This window comes from Trachypithecus francoisi, unplaced genomic scaffold (genome assembly GCF_009764315.1).
Source record: "Trachypithecus francoisi isolate TF-2019V2 unplaced genomic scaffold, Tfra_2.0 Lachesis_group5, whole genome shotgun sequence".
NCBI lineage: Eukaryota > Metazoa > Chordata > Mammalia > Primates > Cercopithecidae > Trachypithecus > Trachypithecus francoisi.
Window position 1 is genome coordinate 141,216,974 of NW_022681470.1, and position 23,125 is coordinate 141,240,098.

The 23,125-nt window shown below is 55.2% G+C and overlaps 2 protein-coding genes across 12 annotated transcripts in view; one reads left to right on the plus strand and one right to left on the minus strand.

Moving 5' to 3' along the window:
• The first annotated feature begins 1,075 nt into the window (after positions 1 to 1,075).
• Positions 1,076 to 13,928, plus strand: PRAM1 (PML-RARA regulated adaptor molecule 1). Of its 2 annotated transcripts, XM_033199295.1 has the most exons (10): positions 1,076 to 1,336; positions 4,117 to 5,707; positions 5,794 to 5,860; positions 6,423 to 6,499; positions 12,842 to 12,899; positions 13,006 to 13,114; positions 13,245 to 13,407; positions 13,491 to 13,524; positions 13,613 to 13,647; positions 13,759 to 13,928. In XM_033199295.1, the coding sequence occupies exons 1-10, from the start codon at positions 1,082 to 1,084 to the stop codon at positions 13,794 to 13,796; spliced, it is 2,427 nt and encodes an 808-aa protein (XP_033055186.1). In that variant the 5' UTR covers positions 1,076 to 1,081; the 3' UTR covers positions 13,797 to 13,928. The 2 variants fall into 2 exon arrangements, with proteins under 2 accessions (XP_033055186.1, XP_033055185.1); XM_033199294.1 differs by having other exon boundaries at positions 13,613 to 13,928.
• Positions 13,929 to 14,909: 981 nt separating this feature from the next.
• Positions 14,910 to 23,125, minus strand: part of HNRNPM (heterogeneous nuclear ribonucleoprotein M) — a 44,817-nt gene continuing 36,601 nt past the window's right edge. For 7 of the 10 annotated variants that reach the window (XM_033199288.1, XM_033199287.1, XM_033199284.1 and 4 more), the window contains 4 exons: positions 20,907 to 20,960; positions 17,657 to 18,459; positions 17,013 to 17,064; positions 14,910 to 15,333 (listed from right to left, as the gene is read on the minus strand). In XM_033199288.1, the coding sequence (XP_033055179.1) occupies positions 15,170 to 15,333; positions 17,013 to 17,064; positions 17,657 to 18,459; positions 20,907 to 20,960 (1,073 nt within the window). In that variant the 3' untranslated portion in view covers positions 14,910 to 15,169. The remainder of the gene's footprint in view (positions 15,334 to 17,012; positions 17,065 to 17,656; positions 18,460 to 20,906; positions 20,961 to 23,125) is intronic. The other 3 variants (XM_033199286.1, XM_033199285.1, XM_033199289.1) reach the window with 2 other exon arrangements.

Genomic DNA, 23,125 nt, shown 5'->3' on the forward strand with positions numbered 1-23,125 from the left:
CCTGACCTGCTGAGATTTCCCCATCCTGTGGCTCTCCAGCCCAGAAGGTCACCAGGGCCTGCCATGGAGTCCTCCCTGGAGTCCAGAGATGGGGACACCAAAGTGGTGGGAATGACGGGGACTACAGAGAGTAAGAAACTAGTTGGTCAGGCGCAGTGGATCACGCCTGTAATCTCAGCACTTTGGGAGGCCACGGCGGGCAGATCACCTGAGGTTGGGAGTTCAAGACCAGCCTGATCAACATGGTGAAACCTCATCTCTACTAACAATACAAAAAATTAGCCAGGCATGGTGGCTCATGCCTGTAATTCCAGCTACTCAGGAGACTGAGGCGGGAGAATTGCTTGAACCTGTGAGGCGGAGGTTGCAGTGAGCCAAGATTACACCACTGCACTCCAACCTGAGCAACAGAGTGAGACTCTGTCTCAAATGAAAAAAAAAAAAAAAAAGGCCGGGCGCGGTGGCTCAAGCCTGTAATCCCAGCACTTTGGGAGGCCGAGACAGGCGAATCACGAGGTCAGGAGATCGAGACCATCCTGGCTAATACGGTGAAACCCCGTCTCTACTTAAAAATACAAAAACTAGCCGGGCGACGAGGCGGGCGCCTGTAGTCCCAGCTACTCGGGAGGCTGAGGCAGGAGAATGGCGTAAACCCGGAGGCGGAGCTTGCAGTGAGCTGAGATCCGGCCACTGCACTCCAGTCTGGGTGGCAGAGCAAGACTCCGTCTCAAAAAAAAAAAAAAAGAAACTAGTGACCATGTTAGGAACATACAGGCAACCAATGCCCCAAGCTTGGGACAGTAGCAGGCAGGCCAGGAATTCAAGGGAAATAGAAGTGCCCGGGAGGGGCCAGGCACAGTGACTCACGCCTATAATCCTAGCACTTTGGGAGGCCGAGGCGGACTGATCCCTTGAGGTCAGGAGTTTGAGACCAGCCTGCCCAACACGGTGAAACCTCTTCTCTACTAAAGATACAAAAAGTAGCCAGGAGTGGTGGTGTGTGCCTATAATCCCAGCTACTCAGGAGGTTGATACAAGAGAATTGCCTGAACCCGGGAGGCAGAGGTTGCAGTAAGCCGAGATGGCACCATGGCACTCCAGCCTGGGTGACAGAGCGAGACAGTCTCAAAAAAAAAGAAGTGGCTGGCAGAATCTGGAGACAGATTGGAGTCTCCCCACCTCCTTCCCTTCCTCCTCTGCCCTCCCCCGCCCCACCTCCAGCAGCCCCCACCCTGTGTGCTGGCCGTGGAGCAGAAGCCACAATCACTTCCTGAAGGCAGCCGCTCCAGCTCGGGTCCCACTCATCCCGTGGCCCCATCACCTGCCTGCAGCCATGGTGAGTGCGGGGAGAGGCCTGTGCCTCGCTGGCCGGGAAGCAAGGGACACAGGTGTTCCCTGGAGGATAGGATCCACCTGTGGAGGGGCAGGGGGCGCTGCGAAAGACATCTGGGAAACAGGAAGGGTCGGCAACAAGGACCCGAGATAGGAGGCCGCCAGGCACACCCCAGGACAGTGCGGGCTCCTGGGGGCTCAGGCTCAGATTGGGACTGTGAGGGGGACAGATGGGACTACCTGGGGGAACGTCTTCTGTCTCCCTAGGTCAACATGAGCAGCAATGTGGGAACGGGCAGCTGGGGTGAGAGCAGTGCTTTCCTGCGGGGTGACAAAGTGGGTCATGGCCCTCCCCCAACCAGTCACCCAAGTTGTGACCTGCTAACCCTGACTTATCTAGCCTTGTGGTCACCCGGGAGCACTTCCTTCAAACCACTGGGGGCTTCAGCAGGGGCGCTTCAGGCCCCAGGTGGGAATCACTGCCTTTTCAAGGAGCACTCCTGGACTCTGGTCCTCTGGATGGGGAAAGAGAGGTACACACAGGAGGTAAAGGCCACACATTTCTGCCCTTGCCCTCCCCCAGTCTCCTCGACCACAGGTGAAGGGGGCGTTTGTAGGGCCAAGGAGGCCTGGCCTACTTGTGAATCTGCCTACATCAGTGGGCAGTGGTTGCAGGGCCAGCTAGGAGGGCAGCCGGGACAGCTGGGTGTGCAGGAGACGGCGCATGTGCCAACGGTGTCCGCACCGGTCCTCTCAGGCACGGTCAACCGTGAGCATTCCTGACCATCAGCCCACGTGTCGGAGACGGTGTGAGAGGGACCGCATAGCCGTCTCCAGGCGTCTCTGTGTTTTCCTGATGGTCAGTCTGAGTACATGACTGTCTTTGTGCCGCCTAAATATTGTTTAGTTCAGCAAATATTTACTGAGCACCTACTATGTTCCAGGCCCTGGGAAGACAGCAGTGAATGAATGAGCCAAGTCTCTGCCAGAGGCTGAGGAACTGGGGGAAGTTGCGGTGTAGAGAGACAAAAAAAAAAAAAAAAATTCAAGACACGTTAAAAACAATGTAAAATATTGTATGATACATGGGGTGGGTACGATGGGGAAAATCATGTATGCTGACACTACAGGGCAGTAGTGGGATGGGGTGATCCATTTAAAATAGGGTGGTCTAGGCCGGGTGTGATGGCTCATGCCTTGCAATCCCAGCACTTTGGGAGGCCGAGGTGGGCGGATCACTTGAGGTCAGGAGTTCGAGACCAGCTTGGCCAACATGGTAAACCCCGTCTCCATTAAAAATACAAAAAGAATTAGCCGGGCGTCGTGGCAGACACCTGTGATCCCAGCTATTCAGGACACTGAGGCAAGAGAAATCGCTTGAACCCAGGAGGCGGAGGTTGCAGTGAGCCGAGATTTTGCCACTGCACTCCAACCTGGGGACAGAGTGAGACTCCCTCTCAAAAAAAAAAAAAGAAAAGAAAAGAAAAATAGGGTGATCTAGGCCAGGCGTGGTGGCTCACACCTGTAATCCCAGTACTTTGGGAAGCCAAGGTGGGCGGTCACCTGAGGTCAGGAGTTTGAGACAAGCCTGGCCAACATAGTGAAACCCTGTCTCTAGTAAAAATACAAAAATTAGCCAGGCGTGGTGGCGGGTGCCTGTAATCCCAGCTACTCGGAGGGTTGAGGCATGAGAATCATTTGAACCTGGGAGGCGGAGATTGCAGTGAGCCGAGATCGCACGATTGCACTCCAGTCTGGGTGACAGAGCAAGACTCCATCTCAAAAAAATAAAAATAAACAAATAAAATAAGGTGGCCTCAGACGGCCTCTCTAATAAGGAAATAGGAGAACAGAGACTGGGAGGAGGAAGAAGAGAGAACCAGGTGGTGCAGGGACATGTCCTGGGTCAGGGACAGGGCAGAGGCCCCGAGGTCGGAGGGAAGCGTTCAGGGTGCAGGGAGGGGGAGGTGGCTAGGTGGGAAGGCTGGTTCGCCCAGGCCTTTATGAGGCATTTAGCTTGAACTATAGGGACATGAGGAAGCATTGCCGGATTTTGAGCAGAGAGACACAGACAGACTCAGGGATCAACAGGCTTCTCCCTCCCGCTGCCATGGGGGGAACTGACCAGGGAGGGGGTAGGCAGTGACTCAGGGAAGGGCTTGTTAGAATAATCCAGGCAATTGGTTGGGGGAGGGCAGACGCTGCCTCCCACTACCTCCTAGGGTGACTGAAGGCAGTGAGAAGTGGTTGGATTCCGGATGTGTTTTGAAATTAGCACAGAAGGGACTCCAGGCCTGGGTGTGGCGGCTCAAGCCTGTAATCCCAGCTACTCCGGAGGCCGAGGTCAGGGGATCATTGGAGCCCAGGAGTTGGAGGCTGCAGTGAGCTATGATTGCACCACTGCACTCCAGCCTGGGCAATGGAATGAGACTGGAGACACGCAGTGTGAAGGTGAAAGAACGAGGGGGTCAAGGATGCTGGGGGGTTGGGGTACCACCCATGCAGGGAGGGCTGTGGGGCTGGAGGCTGCAGGAGGGATGTCAGGAGTTCCACTCCTGCTAGAGGAGGTTGGGTGTGGAATCAGCACTAAATGGAGAAGTAGGGAGGGGTGTGGGTTCCAGGATCCTAGGATCAATGGGGGCTCCTCAGAAAGAGAGCCGAGGGCTGATGGGGCCTAGGTGCAGGGGTGGTGGTTGTGGGCTGTGCCTGAGGGTCCCCAGTCCCTTCCTTCCATGCTCCTTCTGTGTGTCTGAGCCCCTGCCTCACTGGCTGTATGTCTCCCAGGAGAGCCGTCAGGACTTCCGGAGCACCAGAGCAAAATTCCAGGCCTCTCAGCCGGAGCCCAACGACCTGCCCAAAAAACCCCCGAAGCCTGAGTTCAGTAAACTCAAGAAGTTCCCCCAGCCTGAGCTAAGCGAGCACCTCAAGAAACCCCCACTGCCTGAGTTCGGTGCAGTGTCCTTGAAGCCCCCGCCGCCTGAGTTCACTGACCTCCCCAAGAAACCCCCGCCGCCTGAGGTCACTGATCTTCCCAAGAAACCCCCGCCACCTGAGGTCACTGACCTCCCCAAGAAGCCTCCGCCGCCTGAGGTCACTGACCACCCCAAGAAGCCGTCCAAACTGGAGTTCAGTGACCTCTCCAAGAAGTTCCCACAGCTGGAGGCCACTCCATTTCCAAGGAAGCCCCCGCAGCCTGAGGTCGGTGAGGCCCCTTTCAAGGCCTCGCTGCCAGAGCCCAATACGCCTGTCCGGAAACCCCTGCAGCCCGACGAGCTCAGTCACCCCGCCAGACCCCCATCTGAACCCAAATCCAGTGCATTCCCCAGGAAATTCTGGCAGCCCGAGGCCAGTGAGGCTACCCCAAAACCCCCGCAGCCTGAGTTGAGTACCTTTCCCAAGAAGCCCGCGCAGCCTGAGTTCAACATGCACCCCAGAAAGCCCCCACAGCCTCAGGTCGGTAGCCTCCCTAAGAAGTCCCTGCCGCAGCCTGAGTCCAGTGACGTCCCTCAGACACCGCCCTGGAAGCCTGAGTCCACTGAGTCCCTCCCCCACTCCCCGAAGCCCACCTTCAGTACCATTCCCAAGAAGCCGGTGCAGCCCGAGTTCAGTGTGTACCCCAGAAAGCCCCCACAGCCTCAAGCGGATGGCCTCCCTAAGAAGTCCGTGCCGCAGCCTGAGTTCGGCGAGGCTGCTCAGACTCCTCTCGGGAAGCCTCAGTCCAGTGAGCCGAAGCACGACTCCAGCGCCTTTCCCAAAAAGGCCTCCCAGCCTCCGCTGAGTGACTTTCCCAAGAAGCCTCCGCAGCCTGAGCTTGGGGACCTCACCAGGACCTCCTCGGAGCCCGAAGTCAGCGTGCTTCCCAAGAGGCCGCGGCCGGCCGAATTCAAAGCTCTCTCCAAGAAGCCCCCGCAGCCCGAGCTGGGCGGCCTCCCCAGGACCTCCTCAGAGCCTGAGTTCAACTCACTCCCCAGCAAGTTGCTGCAGCCGGACCGCCGGGGGCCACCCCGCAAGTTCTCACAGCCTGAACCCAACGCTGTCCTCAAGAGACACCCGCAGCCCGCGTTCTTCGGTGATCTGCCTCGAAAGCCTCTACTCCCCAGCTCCGCTTCCGAGAGCTCACTGCCCGCGGCTGTGGCCGGCTCCAGCTCCCGGCACCCGCGCAGCCCTGGGTTTGGAGTTGCTGGGACACCCCGCTGGAGGTCAGGAGGCCTTGTTCACAGTGGAGGGGCCAGGCCAGGCCTCAGACCCAGCCATCCACCCCGGCGGAGGCCTCTGCCCCCTGCCAGCAGCCTGGGACCCCCTCCAGCCAAGCCCGCGTTGCCCCCGGGCCCCGTGGATATGCAGAGCTTTCGGAGACGCTCTGCAGCATCCACAGGTGGGTGAGGGCGGGCGGCACCGGCAGGAGGCGGGGCCGAGGTCCCAGGCAGTACCGGCCTCCCTGCCGCACTTTCTACTCCACAGATCTACGGAGGACCCGCTCGGCCGCTGCGCTCCACTTCCAGGCCCGACAGCCTGAAGATATCCCGCAGTAAGTGTGGGGAGGAAGCCGGGGTGGGTGCGGATTGCGGGGCTCAAAGGGGCCTCATCTCGGCCAGGAGCAGTGACTCACGCCTGTAATCCCAGCACGTTGGGAGGCCGAGGCAGGCCCGATCACCCAAGGTCAGAGATCGAGACCAGCCTGGGCTACATGGTGAAACCCCGTCTCTACTAAAAATACAAAATTAGCCAGGCATGGTGGCGCATGCCTGTAATCCCAGCTGCTCGGGAGGCTGAGGCAGGAGAATCGCTTGAACCTGGGAGGCGGGGGTTGCAGTGAGCCAAGATCATGCCATTGCACTCCAGCCTGGGCAACAAGAGCAAACACTCCGTCTCAAAAAAAAAAAACAACAACAAAAAAATTAGCTAGGCGTGGTGGGGGGTGGGGGGCACCTGTAATCCCACCTACTCGGGAGGCTGAGGCAGGAGAATCGCTTGAACCCGGGAGGCAGAGGCTGCAGTGAGCCAAGATCACATCCCTGCACTCCAGCCTGGGTGACAGAGCAAAACTCTGTCTCAAAAACAAAGAGGCCTCATCTCAGGTGTCCCCGCAGGATCCCAGATGAGATCTACGAGCTGTATGACGACGTGGAACCCAGAGATGACTCCAGCCCCAGCCCCAAGGGCAGAGGTTTGTTGGTGGCCTGTCCGAGTCCCTGCAAAACATTTGGGGCAAGGGCATTTTCTGCCATGCTCCTGGTGTAAGAGCAAGTAACATTTTAGGACCTGCTGGCTCCTGCTGGGTGGAACTACGTGAGGGGAGCCCAGAGGCCAAGGGCCAGTGAGAAGGCTGTTGTAGGCAAAGGTGTGGCCCAGGCTGGCAGCAGGAGGCGTGGGAGCAGTGGGCGAATCCAGTCATCAAAAGCATCAGGCCGGGTGCGGTGGCTGATGCCTGTAATCCCAGCACTTTGGGATCCCGAGGGAAGAGGATCATTTGAGCCAATCCCAGGGCTTTGGGAGGCCAAGGCAAGAGGATCCCATAAGCCCAAGACGTCAGACCAGCCTGGGCCACAGAGCGAGACCTCATCTCTACAAAAAAATTTAAAAATCAGCCAGGCGTGGTGACAAGCATCTGTAGTCCCAGCTATTTGGGATGCTGAGACAAGAGGATTGCTTAAGTCCAGGAGGTCAAGACTGCAGTGAGGCTGTGACTGCACCACTGTACTCCAGCCTGGGCAGCAGACACCCTGGCTCAAAAAAAAAAAAAAAAAAAAGCAGGACTTAGTGGTATATAAAGCAGGGAAGTTTCAAGCCTAGCATCCAAGGTCATGACAGAGCCGCCCCTGGGTTGACGACAAGATGTTAGGTTCCATTCATCCATCCATCCATCCATCCATCCATTTATTTATGTATTTGAGACGGAGTCTTGCTCTGTCACCCAGGCTGGAGTGTAATGGCGCAATCTCAGCTCACTGCAACCTCCACCTCCCGGGTTCACGCCATTCTCCTGCCTCAGCCTCCCGAGTAGCTGGGACTACAGGTGCCCGCCACCATGCCAGGCTAATTTTTTGTATTTTTAGTAGAGACGGGGTTTCACCGTGGTCTCGATCTCCTGACCTCGTGATCTGTCCACCTTGGCCCCCCAAAGTGCTGGGATTACAGGCATGAGCCACCGTGCCTGGCCCTTATTTATTTATTTATTTTATTTTTTTATGTATTTGTTTTTTTGTTTGAGATGGAGGCTCGCCCTGTCGCCCAGACTGGAGTGCAGTGCTGCCATTTTAGCTAACTGCAACCTCCACCTTCCATGTTCAAGAGATTCTCCTGTCCCACCCTCTGGAGTAGCTGGGATTACAGGCACACGCCACCAAGCCCAGCTAATTTTTGTATTTTTAATAGTGATGGGGTTTCACCATGTTGGCCAGGCCGGTCTCGAGCTCCTGACCTCAAATGATCCTTCCACCTTAACCTCCCAAAATGCTGGGATTACAGTCATGAGCCACCGTGCCCGGCCTTATCTTTTTATTTTTTATTTTTTTTGGAGACATAATCTTGCCCAGGCTGGAGTGCAGTGGTGCCATCTCGGTTCACTGCAACCTCTGCCTCTTGGATTCAAGCGATTCTCCTGCCTCAGCCTCTCAAGTAGCTGGGAATACAGGCGCCCACCACCACGCCTAGTTAATTTTTTTATTTTTAGTAGAGCCGGGGTTTCACCACATTGGCCAGGCTGGCCTTGAACTCCTGACAAAGTGCTGGGATTACAGGCATGAGCCACCACATCCGGCCTGATTCATTTAGACCTGTTGTGTTCAAGGTGGCTGAGGGGCTGTCCAGGCAGAACTTGGGCCTGAAACTCAGGAGGGACATGTGGCCTGGAGGCAGGTGTGGCAGTGGCAGGGGAGGAAGCCTACCCAGGTTTTCTTAGAAGTCTGTGCTGGGTGAGTAGGGAGCAGGCCCGTACCTCCTGCCCAGCTCCAAAGTTAATGCCTTAGTGAAAACACAAGCAGCTTCCAGGCAAGCACCTTGCCTGCATGTCCCTAAATCTGTATCCTCCACTCCCAAACCCCCACAAGGCAGCAAGGCAGTGCATCCCTATTTCACAGATGCACAAGGTTGGCTGGGCATGGCGGCTCACACCTATAATCTCAGCACTTTGGGAGGCTGAGGAGGCAGATCACTTGAGGTCAGGAGTTCCAGACCAGCCTGGCCAATATGGCAAAAACTCGTCTCTACTAAAAATACAAAAATTAGCCGGGGCCAGTCATGGTGGCTCATGGCTGTAATCCCAGCACTTTGGGAGGCCAAGGCAGGTGGACCATCTGAGGTCAGGAGTTCAAGACCAGCCTGGACAACATGGAGAAACGCCATCTCTACTAAAAATACAATAATTAGCTGGGCGTGGTGGTGCGTGCCTGTAGTCCCAGCTACTTGGGAGGGTGAGGCAGGAGAATCGCATGAACCTGGGAAGGAAGGGTTGCAGTAAGCCAAGATCACGCCACTGGACTCCAGCCTGGGCAACAGAGTGAGACTCCATCTCAAAAAAAAAAAAAAATTAGTCGGGCACGGTGGCACACACCTGTAATCCCAGCTACTCGGGAGGCTGAGGTTGGAGAATTCCTTGAACCTGGGAGGCGGAGGTTGCAGTGAGCCGACATGGCACCACTGCACTCAAGCTTGGGTGACAGAGTGAGACTCCGTGGCTGTCTCAATTGAAAAAAGAAGAGGCCGGGCACTGTGGCTCAAGCCTGTAATCCCAGCACTTTGGGAGGCTGAGACGGGCGGATCACGAGGTCAGGAGATCGAGACCATCCTGGCTAACACAGTGAAACCCCGTCTCTACTAAAAAATACACAAAAAAAATCTAGCCGGGCGAGGTGGCGGGCGCCTGTAGTTCCAGCTACTCAGGAGGCTGAGGCAAGAGACTGGCGTAAACCCGGGAGGCGGAGCTTGCAGTGAGCTGAGATCCAGCCACTACACTCCAGCCTGGGCGACAGAGCAAGACTCCGTCTCAAAAAAAAAAAGAAAAATAGATACGCAAGGTTGAGGCTCTGGGAAGGGGCTTGCCCTGGCTTGCACAGCCGGTCCATGAGCTGGATCTGTGGCAGGGCTTTCAGCAGAAGCCTGAGTCTCTAAGGTGCTCCTGCTCTCCCTGACAGCCTCAGAGGGCCTGGGGCAGAGAGACTCCCTCTGCTTCTCCTGGGCTTTCTCCCGGAGCTGTTTGCAACACCTTCCTGTGAGCACACAGCTTCCTGATGGGGCCCCTCCTGCTTCCGTTCCAGGGGAGGCTCTGTGGCTTGGGTCTGGGGGCCACCCTTGGGGATGCAGATGGTCAGGAGGGGGGCTGCTGAGAGCCTGGGCTAGTGACAGCCTGCCTCCGGCCACTCCCAGCAGCCCTGCTGGAATGCCCCACCTCTTCTGAAGCTAGGAGCATCTCCCTCTCCCCAAATTTCATACAATCCCCACCCTTGGCCCATTGTTCCTGTCACCAGACGATCTTCTCCCCTTTCCTTACCAGTCATTCGAGATTCTGATATGAAAAAAGAAAAAAGGGGCTGGGCGCAGTGGCTCACGCCTATAATCCCAGCACTTTGGGAGGCAAAGGCGGGTGGATCAGTTGAAGTTGTGAGTTTGAGACCAGCCTGGCCAACATGGTGAAACCCCATCTCTACTAAAAATACAAAAATTAGCTGGGCGTGGTGTTGCATGCCTATAGTCCCAGCTACTGGAGAGGCTGAGGTGGGAGGATCGCTTGAACCCAGGAGATGGAGGGACTATAGGCATGAGTCCCCCGTGCCTGGCCAAATCACCCATTTTCTTTTTTTTGTTTTTCTTTTTGAGGCGGAGTTTGGTTCTTCTTGCCCAGGCTGGAGTGCAGTGGTGCAAACTCGGCTCACCGCAACCTCCGCCTCCTGGATTCAAGCGATTCTCCTGCCTCAGCCTCCCGAGTAGCTGGGATTACAGGCATGCACTACCACGCCCGGCTAATTTTGTATTTTTAGTAGAGACAGGGTTTCTCCATGTTGGTTAGGCTTGTCTGGAACTCCCGACCTCAGGTGATCCTCCCACCCTGGCCTCCTAAAATGCTCCTGATATCCTAAAATCTCCTAAAATGGGATTACAGGCGTGAGCCACCCTCCCCGGCCTTGCATCACCCATTTTCTAAGATGCAGTGAGCCGAGATTGCACCTCTGCACTCCAGCCTGGGCAGCAACAGAACGAGACCCTGTCTCAAGAAAAAAAGAAAAAGAAAAAAAGGTCCCACTTCCCTGGATCTCCTGCTTCTCAGGAGTGGTGTGGGCTTCTCACTGTGGGTGCAGCTTCTCAAAGGCAACTTAGAGCTCTTGGGGCCAGGACTCTGGACTCCCCTCTCCCACTGTCTGCCTTACTTGGAGCAGTGGCAGCTCCACTGCAGAGGTTCCTGGAAGGCAGGGGGCTCCTCTGCAGGTGGGGAAAGGCTGGCCTTTCCCAGGATCTGAGCAGGCCATGTGGGGAACGTGGGCAGAGGCCTGCTCAGGGTCAGCTGTGGATGAACCGGGGCTGCCTGCATGGTGGTGCCAAGAGGTGCTGTGATGTGGCGGGTTTGTGGAAACCCTGGAGTGCCAAGATCAGGTTCGCTCCTGGTCGAGTAACTGCTCAGGGCCAGGGAAGCCTCTGAGGGGCAGGAACAGCTGGAGGGCTGTGTGTTCCGGGTGAGACTGTGGATGGCCACGCCTGGTATCTGGCGGGCACAATCCAGGTGCCGCTCTTTGGGCTGCTTGGAGGGACTACAGGCCTGCAATGTCTGGAGGGATGCTTTGAGCCATTTGGAAAGGACACACTGGGACTCTGGGTTCTAGATCTTTCACTCACTGGGGTTCCTGGGACTCCCACCTGAAGCCAATCCCTTGGCCAGCAGGGCTCTGACTTGGGAGCCTGGTCATTTGCCAGGAAGTGGCACAGGGAGGCTGGCACCATGGGAGACCCCTCAGTCCATCAGTCACTAGTCCAGGACACTCACCCCAGCAGCATATTTTAAAAATTATTTTTATTTATTATTTTGAGACAGGGTCCTGGTCTGTCGTCCAGGCTGGAGTGCAGCAGCACCATCTTGGCTCACTGCAACCTCCGCCTCCTGGGTTCCAGCAATTCTCCTGCCTCAGCCTCCTGAGTAGCTGGGATTATAGGTGCCCACCACCATGCCCGTCTAATCTTTGTATTTTTAGTAGAGGTTTCACCATGTTGGCCAGGCTGCTGTTGAACTCCTGACCTCAAGTGATCCACCCGCCTTGGCATCTCAAAGTGCTGGGATTACAGGCGTGAGCCACGGCACCCGGCCACAATATTTTACTGTCAACTATCATTGCCCTGCTGTGCAATGGAATACCCAGTTTCTTTCTCCTAAGTGTAACTTTGTACCCATGGGCCAGCCTCTCCTCATCCTCCCTTCTCCTTAGTTTTTCACCCAAATCTCATTACAGTAGGACCCTAGAACCCACTGGGCGCAGTGGCTCAGGACGTAATCCCAGCATTTTGGGAGGCCGAGGCAGGGGCATCACCTGAGGTCAGGAGTTAGAGACCAGCCTGGCCAACATGACGAAACCTCATCTCTACTAAAAATACAAAAATCAGCTGGGCGTGGCAGTGGGTGCTTGTAATCCCAGCTCCTCAGGATGCTGAGACAGGAGAATCGCTGGAACCCAGGAGGTGGAGGTTGCAGTGAGCTGAGATCACGCCATTGCACACTCTAGCCTGGGCAACAAGAGCAAAACTCTGTCTCAAAAAATAAAAAAGAACCCTAGACCCAATTTGACCTAGGAGGCAGAAGTGAAATGGCCTCGAAGCCTACACATAAATCCTGCCTCTGCCATTTACAAGCTGGGTGACCTTGGGCAGTTTGCTTGACCTCTCTGAGCCTTTATTTCCTCACGGACAAGTTGGTCATGACAGTGGCATCCACTGGCATGAACAAGGTTGCTGAGAGGACTGACATGAGGGGCATGGCCCAGCAGTTCCCACCATGCTGAGCACGTAGCAGGAGTTAAGGGAATGGAAGGCAATCCAGAAAAACCCATGACCCCTGAGAAAGGCTTGCGGAAGGTGAGCAGGGAGAGGTTTGGTGGGGACTTGGTGGGATCTGGGGAGTCCTCGGAACTGACACAGGGAGGCCTCACTCAAGATCCAGCCACCGGCCAGATGCAGTGGCTCATGCCTGTAATCCCAGCACTTTTAGGAGGCCAAGACTAGCCGATCGCTTGCGGTCAGGAGTTCAAAACCAGCCTGGCCAACATAGTGAAACCTGTCTTAAAAATACAAAAATCAGCCAGCTGTGGTGATGGGCACCTGTAATCCCCGCTACTCAGGAGGCTGAGGTAGGAGAATCGCTTGAACCCAGGAGGCGGAGGTTGCAGTGAGCTGAGAGCATGCCATTGCACTCCAGCCTGGGTGACAGAGCGAGACTTCATCTCAAACAAAAACACAAAAACAAAAAACAGCTACCAGGGTAAAGGCTGAGCTGGCGGGCCCTGCCTTGACTCGGAGTCCTGACTGTCCCCAGATGAAGCACCTTCAGTTCAGCAAGTCACCAGGAGGCCACCACAAGACCCAGCGCTCAGGTGCCATGGGCAGAGGGGGCGGGCGGATGGGGGGGGCAAGCTCCAGGAACCCCCAGAGGAGCACACATTGCTCACGAGCACACAATTCCTTGGTGGGGGGTATCAGGAAGGAGAAGGATCCCCAGCCACAGCAGTTGCCACCCATGGACCCAAAGTTGCAGAAGCAGCTGAGGAAGGCAGAGAAGGCCGAGAGGGAGTTCCGGAAGAAGTTCAAGGTGAGGCCTCCGAGTTAAGCAGGACTCCTGGCAGGGCGGAGACCAGGGCCCCACAGATCCCAGGCTCAGAAAGAAGACAGGGGCCCCAGGGCGGCAGCACGAGCAGAGGCCATAACATCTCGCGCCCCAGTTTGAAGGGGAGATCGTGGTTCACACGAAGATGATGATTGACCCCAATGCCAAGACACGCCGTGGGGGCGGCAAGCACCTCGGGATCCGGCGCGGGGAGATCCTGGAGGTGATCGAGTTCACCAGCAATGAGGAGATGCTGTGCCGGGACTCCAAGGGCAAATGTGAGTGCATCTGGCCCCGCAGCCCCAGGAGGCGCCCCCACCACCCTGGGCCTCAGAACCCACCATGCCCACTCTCTCCACAGATGGCTACGTGCCCAGAATAGCGCTCCTGCCCCTGTAAGTACCAGCCCTGACTGTGGGGGGAGGGGTGGGGAGCGGGGAACAAGCCACAGTGCCCCATGCTGACCCAGCTGTGCTCTGCCAGGGAGACGGAGGTGTACGATGATGTCGACTTCTGCGGTACGTGGACACTCTGGGTGGGCTGGAGGGACCCTGGCGATGCCCCTGGGGAGCTGCTCACTATTGGGCATCTGGGGAGAGGGGTCCATGGAAGTCACGCTTCCTCGGCAGATCCCCTGGAAAACCAACCACTTCCCCTGGGACGGTAAGGCCAGTAGGCATGGGGCAAGGACAGCCAGCCAGCCCAGCGCCCGCTCACCCAGGAGCCCTGGATCCCGGCGCGGGAGAGTCACAGAGCTGCCCAGGCTTGTGCCTGGCCACATAAAGTCCATTTAAAGCAGTCCCTGCTTCTTGTCTTTTCTTTCCCTCCTGATTGGCAGAGTGGAGCAAACGCACAGGAACCCCCTGACCAAACACAAAAGGGTGTGTGTGTGGGGTCACCCTGCCACAGTCTCACCCCTCAGGGATAAAGGCGAGGGAGAAAAGGGTGGCAAGAAGCTGGTGAGCAAGGGGGGCTCCTGGTGATCAGAACCCCATGTGCTGCCAGCCAGGGCAGCCAGGCAGGACGTGTCCCTCCACAGGCAACAGAGGAGCAGCAGGCAGGCCTCCTTGCCGGGTATGCACACCTGCTTGGCCTGAGCGGATCCTGAGGGCGCTTCACGGGGTAAAGGGTGGGGCCTATACCCAATTCTGACAGAGCCCAGATATCAGATTTGGCCTGAGCCTCTGGCAGGACTGAACATGGGTGGAAGGTGGCACACAGTTTGGTCTGTTCCAGCAGGGAAAAAAAAAGCCAGAGAACAAGCCCGACTGAGGTAGGGTCTGTGCCCCAGGGCGTTAACTTCATAACAGGGAGACAGGATGGCTTTCGGGAGGCTTTTCTCCATTTTTGAGACAGAGTCTCACTCTTGCCCAGGCTGGAGTGCAGTGGTGAGATCTCACTGCAACCTCCTCTGCCTCCTGGGTTCAAGCGATTCTCCTTCCTCAGCCTCCTGAGTAGCTGGGATTACAGGTGCCCGCCTCCCAGATTACCGGCATGAACCACTGCTGCCCCACCTCCCAGATTACAGGCACGAACCACTGCGCCTGGCCTCGGGAGGCTCTAAACAGCCAAATGCTCCATTATCAGCCCAGGGATTACAGCCCACAGGAAGGCAGTTTCCAGGGAAGAGTCTCCCCCAATCTGTGGGCAGGCACTCACCCCTGGGGCCTCAGACAAGCAAGAGAGGGGATGAGATCCCTGTTCCTTGGACTGGAAGCTCGAGTGACCCCAGCTCCCCACACCTTGGGCGGTTGCCCACACAGCACACAGAAGCAGGCTGTTTTCAGGAACTGGTATTTATTATCAAAGTCATATTCGATGTCAACAAGATGCCACAACTACAAAAAAAATTGCGCACATTGCAATCTCAATGCAAACAGTCAAATGGAACCCCAGTCATTAAAAAAGTAATTCAAATTACCCCAAAAAGCAACTGAATTTTTTAAACATCTTTATACATCCAGCCAACAAATTAAAATGGTTAACAAGAAAAAATACAAATTCAGAGGTCTCGTATCGATGTTTAAAAAAGGCAACTGCTTAAGCGTTTCTATCAATTCGAACGTCAATCTCTCGGCCACTCAGCTTCATGCCATTCATCATCCGGCAGGCTCTCTCGGCCACCTCTGGCGACTCGAACTTAACCACACCACACCCCTTGGACTTCCCGTTCTCCATCTTGATGTCGGCGTACAGCACGTGGCCTGGGACAGGGAGGGAAGAGACCACACTTGTCAGGCAAACCCAGAGCTCAGCCTGTCTGGGCTCTACTCAGTCCTGATTTTGTTAGATTTTGGTGGACAGAGTAAAAAATCCGTCTCAACAGCTTGCCCCCAAGAACCAGAGAGGCCCTGACACCTGGAGCACAAAGGCTCAGAATACAATGGTGGGAACCAGTGACTAGGCCCTTGGCCACACTGCCATTCTTCTGCTAACAGAGCCTGCCCCTGCCCCATGAAAAGCCTTCCTGGAGGATTCAGTGTACGCCTTTACGCTTCACAAAGTTCAAAGAAGAGGGCGCTGGGTAAAGCCAGCTTTATAGGCAGAAAGTTGGCTATATATTTTACAAAGTTTTCATTTCTGATACGCCACCGCCCCTGGTCTACAAAGCCATCCGCAATCCAATGGACACGTCTGTACTGTCCAAATGAAAGCCAGCAGGTTTCACTTATTCATTTGAGCACCTGTTAAGCATCCAGGTATGTGTCAACTCTGCAGAAACAGGTCAGAACCCTAGAGGACAAAGGCTCTACTCCAGGAGTGCCAACGGTGCGAGGGCCACAATGCCAGAGGCAGGAACTCTGCCTGAGAGGGCCCAGGGCAGGTAGGGTGGAGGGGTCCTCAGGGGAAAGTTCTGAGTGAATTAACACAGAAATTCACCAGAAAGACTTGCCAGTAATGGCTCACACAAGAGCACTGCGGGCCTTGTGCAGCACTTGCCGCTCAGTTTCTGGGACAGGAGGGAGATGGGGGAGGATGGGACCAAATCTTCAAGAGGCTTGTGAGTCTGGACTTCCTCTTGAAGGTACAGGGCCACTCCAGGCATTGCAAAAGTGGGGGTTGGGGGTGCTGTGATCCCACTGGCCTTTTCAGAATATCTAGCTACAACGTGGAAACTCAGGAGTGGGGAAAGAGGTAAAGAACGGGGCAAAGAGGCAGGTCGTGACTCAACGGCTTGCCCCAAGAACCATGGAGAAGCAGCAATGGTGGTGAAATCGGAGCCACTGCTGAAACAGGAAGCGGGAGGATAGTGCGGAAGCAGCCGCCCAGTCCTCTAGCTCAGGCCCCTCTAGCTAAAAAGAACAGAGGGGGTGCATGAGGTGTGGGGGCTCACCCTGGAGGGCAGGGAAGGAAGACAACTTGCTTTCAGCCACAGAGGGAGCCCTCCAGAAGAGTAGCACGATGTGCCAGGAAATGAGGAGACCTTAGCCTCATCCTCACATGAGCTGCTGTGTGCCCAGAGCCTGCAGCGTCTCCCCATGGCACCTGCTGGGCTAGGTGTTCTCTCCGAGGCCCTGAATCAGCTGTGCTAAGGGGAAAGCGACCTCGTCTGGGATGTTTTTATTTAGCGTTACCACCTAGAAGCCAGCTGACCTGAGAAGGAAGACTGACATCTGTGAAATGGGGACACTACTACCTTGTTTCAAAAGCCTCAAAAAGGAAGAAAAAAGGAAATTAGGATGAAATGAGAATACAGGTGAAAAACGTGTGACACATCACAGGACACTCAACAACCTGCCTGAGCACTGGCGTGGGCAGAACAATGGCAAGGCCATGGGTCCTGAGCCGATGGAGGGGGCTGGGAGGGAGGCTTTGCTGCTGACTTGGCTGTGTCACCAGCAAGCATGAGGGAGGCACCTAGAAAGCCGTTCCCAATACTTACCACACTCGTTGAATTTGTCCTTCAGCATCTTCCATGTGAAATCGAATGGGAGCTGAGGGGGAAGAAAAAAAGGAGACTGATGTGTGATTAAACCAAATCCTAAGGCACACGTTGCAGCTGGCTCTGAGGACTACACTAGATTTCTTACTATACCAAGAAGCTGGCTGCTCTTCAGACTGAGGCGATCAGCAGGGAACTAATAGGTCCACGTGGGACAAGGCTGTGAAGTGGCACAGCCAGCTCCCTCCCTGGGGCTCAGACTGTGGGAGCACCGTGCAGGATGGGACGCTCGGGCCTGTGGTGCGCAGCCCACAGTCACTAAATAGTGGCTAAGGGTGGCTGAGGTGGGGAAAATAATTCCGTTGTGCAAGACACAGTGCCTCTTCAAGCCAAGCAATCAGAAACTGCAGTCTCTGAGCTCAGTGTCTGCTCCATATTCTAGCGCAGTGGAGAAGCCCAGGCTCTTCCAGAACCCACAGTTCTCACATTCCTTACTTGTCCCACTAGCATAAAACGTTTGGGACAGGATCAAGGAGATGTGGTCCCCTTTGGAGGGCGCCACCTCTGACTTCATCCTGCTGCTCTTTGCTTCCCCTGTCCCCTCATGCTCACCACCACCAAGAAGTTCCCCAAGAGCCACTTACATTTCTCACAAATATCTGGCAGGCCTTCCTGGCCACCCCAGGAGCATGGCCTCCAGCTCCACCAAAGGAGCCTGCGAAGCTTCCTCCAAAGTTGCCACGCTCCATCTCGATGGCACGGTCAAAGCTGGCACCACCACCGCCACCCATGGCCAGGCCCATGCGCTCAATGCCAGCGCCCAGGGCCGGTCCCATGGCGGGGCCCATGCGCTCCAGGCTGTTGGCGCCCATGCGCTCCAGGCCCATGCGCTCCAGGCTGTTGGCGCCCATGCGCTCCAGGCCCATCCGCTCCAGGTTGTTGGCGCCCATGCGCTCCAGGCCGGTGGCCATGCGATCCATCACGGGGCCCATGCGCTCCAGGCCAGCCCCCATACCTGCGGGCACCATGCGCTCCATGCTCAGGCCCATGCGCTCAATGGCAGGGCCCATGCGCTCCACGCCAGAGCCCATGCGCTCAATGGTCTGGCCCACACGGTCGATGGGAGCGGCCATGCGCTCAAGGCCGAAGCCCATGCCGGCACCCATGCGCTCCACGCCTGAGCCGATGCGCTCCATGGTCTGGCCCATGCGCTCGATGCTGGAGGCCATGTGGTCAAGGCCCAGGGGGCCCATGCGCTCAATGCCGGAGCCCATACGCTCCACGGAGCCCATGCGGTCCATGACCAGGCCCATGCGCTCGATCTCGGAGCCCACGCGATCCATGCCGTGGCCCAGGCCTGCGCCCATGCGCTCCATGCCGGCACCCCCAAGGCGGTCAATGCCAGGACCCATCCTCTCGATCCCAGGGACACTTCCTCCACCTCCACCTGAAACAGGGACACAAAACACAGGTTGGTGTCAAGAACCTGAGTATGCGTGTGCACAACACGCCAGACCACTTCAGCTCATGGGCTTGGATCGGGGTAAAGGCCCACCATCATTTACCGTTAAGACACCCCTCAAATGTTGACAACAGCTACAGCTGGGTGATGGACTCATGGGGGCCTCCCAGCATTCTCTCTGCTCTATGCCACAGCTGAGATTTCCATAACACAACTTCTAAAGAACACCCCTGTATGTGTGTCTGTGAGGTGCTAGTGTCTATGATAAGCTTTGTGAACCATGGATGTCAATTCTTGAGACCTCTGAGGTTTCTCCATCAGCAAACACTGAGAAATGCTCCAGGGGGAGGCAAGGACACCCCCTACTCAGAGGGCCACCCAGGGTAATGAACAGGAGTTACGTGGAGACAAGTCCAAGTCACTCCCACCTTCCCCTCCCAGCCTGTCCCTCTAGGATGCTCTGCTGGGGGCCACTCTGGCTGCATTTCCTCAGCGCTTCCAGGGCACAGAGAAGGATTTTCGGCCACACCATCAAGCAGAGGTCAAAAAACACACACCGAGAGATCCTCTGTGTACAAATGCACACAACTGGCCACTTCTGGGGACCTTATTATCAGGGAAACCAAATGATTTGCTGGCTTTGGAAAGAAGATGTTGATGGAACTGCAGAGTGGGCTCTGGTAGCAGCTGGGGGTCAGCCAGCAGAACAAAGGGACCCCCCACCCGTGATGCTTGCAACTCTGGAAAGCAAGGGTCTGGCTCTATCAGCAAGGCCACCCCTTTCCACATGCTGAGCGTGGGGCTCCTCCCCGAAACCCTGTCGCTTGCCTCTGAGAGTGGCCATCAGCCCAGAGCCAGCCTGTGACTGACCCAAGCAGCCTAGTCAAAAATACCAATTCAAGAGGAAACTCAGCAGTTTCTCTAATTGGCTCTATAACTGACCACAGACAAGTCTCTCTGTTGCTCTGTGCCTGCTTCCTTAGCTGCACAGCAGCACACTGAGCGGCAAAAAGCAGGCCCAACTTTAAGAATGTGTGACTTTCAGAGGGGAGACGTCTCAGAACTTCCCCACAGTATAAGGAACCTAACGAGAATGGGCACTTTGCCCAAAGGCATCAGAAATGAGGTGGGGCGGCTGGATGTGGTGGCTCATGCCTGTAATCCCAGCACTTTGGGAGGCTGAGGCGGGCGGAACAAGGTGAGGAGTTCGAGACCAGCCTGGCCAACATAGTGAAACCCAATCTCTACTAAAACTGCAAAAACTAGCTGGGCATGGTGGCAAGCGCCTGTAGTCCCAGCTAGTCAGAAGGCTGAGCAGGAGAATCGCTTGAACCCGGGAGACGAAGGTTAGAGTGAGCTGAGATCGCGCCACTGCACTCTAGCATGGGCGACAGGGTAAGATTCCGTCTCAAAAAAAAAAAAAAAAAAAAGAAAGAAAGAAAGAAAGAAATGAGGCAGGGCAACTCCCAATGCCAACAGAAGCAAAAGACTGGGAGGAAATGGTGCCGGTGCGGAGCTCCAGAGCGAGCCCAACACAGAAGTCAGGAGGTGAGATGCCAAGACACGCAGAGGGAAACCAGGCTGAAAAAGTGCATCTGGGCCGGGTGTGGCGGCTCCCATCTGTCACCCCAGCACGCTGGAGGTGCGCAGTTCCACTGAGGCCAGGAGTTCGAGATAAGCCTGGATAACATGTCAAAATGCCATCTCTACAAAAAATCAAAAAATCAGCCAAGCCAAGTGGCATGCGCCTGTAGTCCCAGCTACTTGGGAGGCTAAGGTGGGAGAATCCCTTAGGCCTGGGAAGTCAAGGCTGCAGTGAGCCGAGACTGCGCCACGGCACTCCAGCTTGGGCGACAGAGCGAGACTCTGTCTCCAAAAATACTCAAAAAGTACATTTTGTTCTCAGTATTCATAAAACTGTGTATGAAAGAAAGATTCAGAACAAAATGTTTCCAGCAGTCATCACTGGGCGATGGGGCTTCGGACCATACTTTCTTCATATTTTCCTATTGAGTACATGTATCTATTTCCTGTTGAGTACATTACATGCTGGGTGGTGTACTTTCAGTCTTATCAAGTCTAAGGAAAAAATATTTACTTTTAGGAATTTGTAATGTGGAAAACAAAACCCCCAAATGAGAGGTACTCTAACAGTGAGGATGGCCGGCCTGTGCACAGCACATGCGGAAGCACTCTCACATGCATTTGCTCTCCATGGCATCCCTGAGGAATCCCCCATTTTACAAATGAGTGCTATGAGAAACAGAGAGGTTCTGTGACTTGCCAAAAGTCACACAGCTAGAAAGAGGCAGAGCTGCTCCCACCCCAGGCAGTCTGTGTCAGAGCCCGCACTTCTCACCACTAAGCTCTACAGTCCCCAGCGATAATGGCCTGTTCTAAAAAAACAAAACATCAAACTAAGCGGTTCCTACCTCCTCCCTGCTTTGCAATGATCTCTCCTCTCTTCAGTGCATTACTTAGGATTTCTAAGGAAATCAGGAAGAAAAAAAAATTAGCCAAATTTCTCTATGGCAATACAAATGTGCTCATTACAGATTCCAGAGTAGAAATACTACTAATAAAAATGACAAGAAAAAGAAAAAGGGAAAGGGGTTTGAGAAACACACGCACAGACAAGATCATTTTACAGAGAACTAGGAGAGTCCTTGATGCTGGGTCACGATGCCAAGACCCCACGTAGCTTCAGAGTCTGAGGCCCAGCGTGCGGGGTCACCTGCGAATGCGCCCACCAGAGATAGGAGCCAGCGCATTGATGAACTGAGAGCCAGAGCAAGAAGGGGGCCATCGGGTCTTGCTCAGCAGCAGTTTTCTGAAGTTGGTCCAAGTTCTCAGGACTGAGGCTTCCTTGCCTCACCTGAGCTGGAAACTAAGCCCCCACCCCCAACCCAGCCAACTTCTTTTTCAGAAGACCGCCCAGCAGCACCCACTTGGAGCCCACATTTATCCACCCAGAGGCACCTCTCGTTATCATAGAGCAAATTAAAGCTGCAGCTCCACGGACAGCCTCAATGCTAACGAATGAGCTCTGCGTGGAAATCCTTAAACATGCCAGCCCTGCCTGAAATGAGCTGGGTGTGCTGTGACTAGGCAACAGATAAGGTTTCAGGAAAACACCTAAACGCACCCCCCGCCAAGTGTCCCAAACACAGTGCTGCTGCTCACTTGCCCACGGCTCACCCACACCTCCTTAAGGTTTGTCTAATGCTATCATAGCATTACCTTTCCAAGCTTCTGGTCCGTCTTTTGCTATGTAGAAGACACTTGAACCCACCCACTCTGGTCTCAAAGTATATGCTCAGCAACTTGGACATGAGCCACGAGGCACATTTCACTTTATGACCATGGCCACAAAGCCATTCAAACCTGTCCCCCCGCCGTGCAGTGGCTGATGCCTGTAATCCCAGCACTTTGGGAGGCCAAAGCGGGTGGTTCACCTGAGGTCAGGATCAGCCTGGCCAACATGGTGAAACCCTGTCTCTACTAAAAAGACAAAAATTAGCCGGGCATCATGGCGGGTGCCTGTAATCCCAGCTATTCAGGAGGCTGAGGTGGGAGAATTGCTTGAACCCCTGTGGCGGAGGTTGCATGAGCTGAAATCGCGCCACTGCACTCCAGCCTGGGCAACAGAGTGAGACTCTGTCTCAAAGAAAAAAAAAAAAAAAAAAACCCAAACAACAGAAAAAGCGCCTGTCCCCCACACAGCTGCTTCTTATATCCCAACTAACTGCGGTGGGATGAGGCAGGCAAGTTCACCAAAAGACACAGACTTCAGTCTACCAGCAGGTACAGCTCATTCTCCCGGGATGCCTGTGATCCTGCCCAGACTGCCTAAGCCGAGGCTGGCTTTACAGCACCTAGACCAAGCTTGTCCAACACGTCTTACTTTGCTGTTGTTCTGTTTTGGGCTTTTTGGCAGCCTGAAACCATGGTTTTTAAGTTTCTGTCTCTAGTGGTAAGTGGAAAAGAGGAATGAGGAAGGGGCTTTACTGACCCAAACAGAAACCAACTGAAAAACCATGACTATATTCTCCCATGCACTTCCCTGACCTAGATCAAGCTTTCAACTAACACACCTGCAAGACACCTGCAAAAGCTTTCAACCAACATGCCACTGATTTGAAGAGAACGGTGGAATTCTTCCATCTGCATTCACAGGCCTCCCTGCACTGACCACAGCTGCAGCCCGTTCTGCCCATGCTCCTCCCCTGCCTCACACAGACCTGCCCCTTCAACCTCTGCACCCGATGCCACCAGCCGCTCTATCTGCGTACACCTGCGGCCTGTGCCAAGCCCGCTCGGCCCCCTAGCAGAGCCAGTGCTCTGAGCAGCAGCAGCTAGAGCAGCGTCTGGCAACCCATGTCTCCACCAGCGTCCTCACTAGGCCACTTGGATGCACAGACCTCTGGCGCTGCCCCAAGCCACCCTTAGTATCGCCTCAGCTGCACCTCATCCTTGAAGGTCAAAGACCACAGACCCATCCAAATTTTTTGAAGCAAAAAGCCCATCCTCTAATGCAGAAGTGCGTGTGCACGGTGAGAAGTATGTCTGCACAGAAAGACTTCTCTGTTGGCCGGGCGCGGTGGCTCAAGCCTGTAATCCCAGCACTTTGGGAGGCCGAGGCGGGCGGATC

Coding starts and splice junctions, on each gene's coding strand:
- PRAM1 (XM_033199294.1), top strand. CDS start 1,082: ATGGCACCATGGCACTCCAGCCTGGGTGACAGAGCGAGACAGTCTCAA. Junction 6,500..12,841: donor CCCCAGCCCCAAGGGCAGAG/GTTTGTTGGTGG, acceptor GACTGTCCCCAG/ATGAAGCACCTTCAGTTCAG. Junction 13,115..13,244: donor AGTTCCGGAAGAAGTTCAAG/GTGAGGCCTCCG, acceptor CTCGCGCCCCAG/TTTGAAGGGGAGATCGTGGT.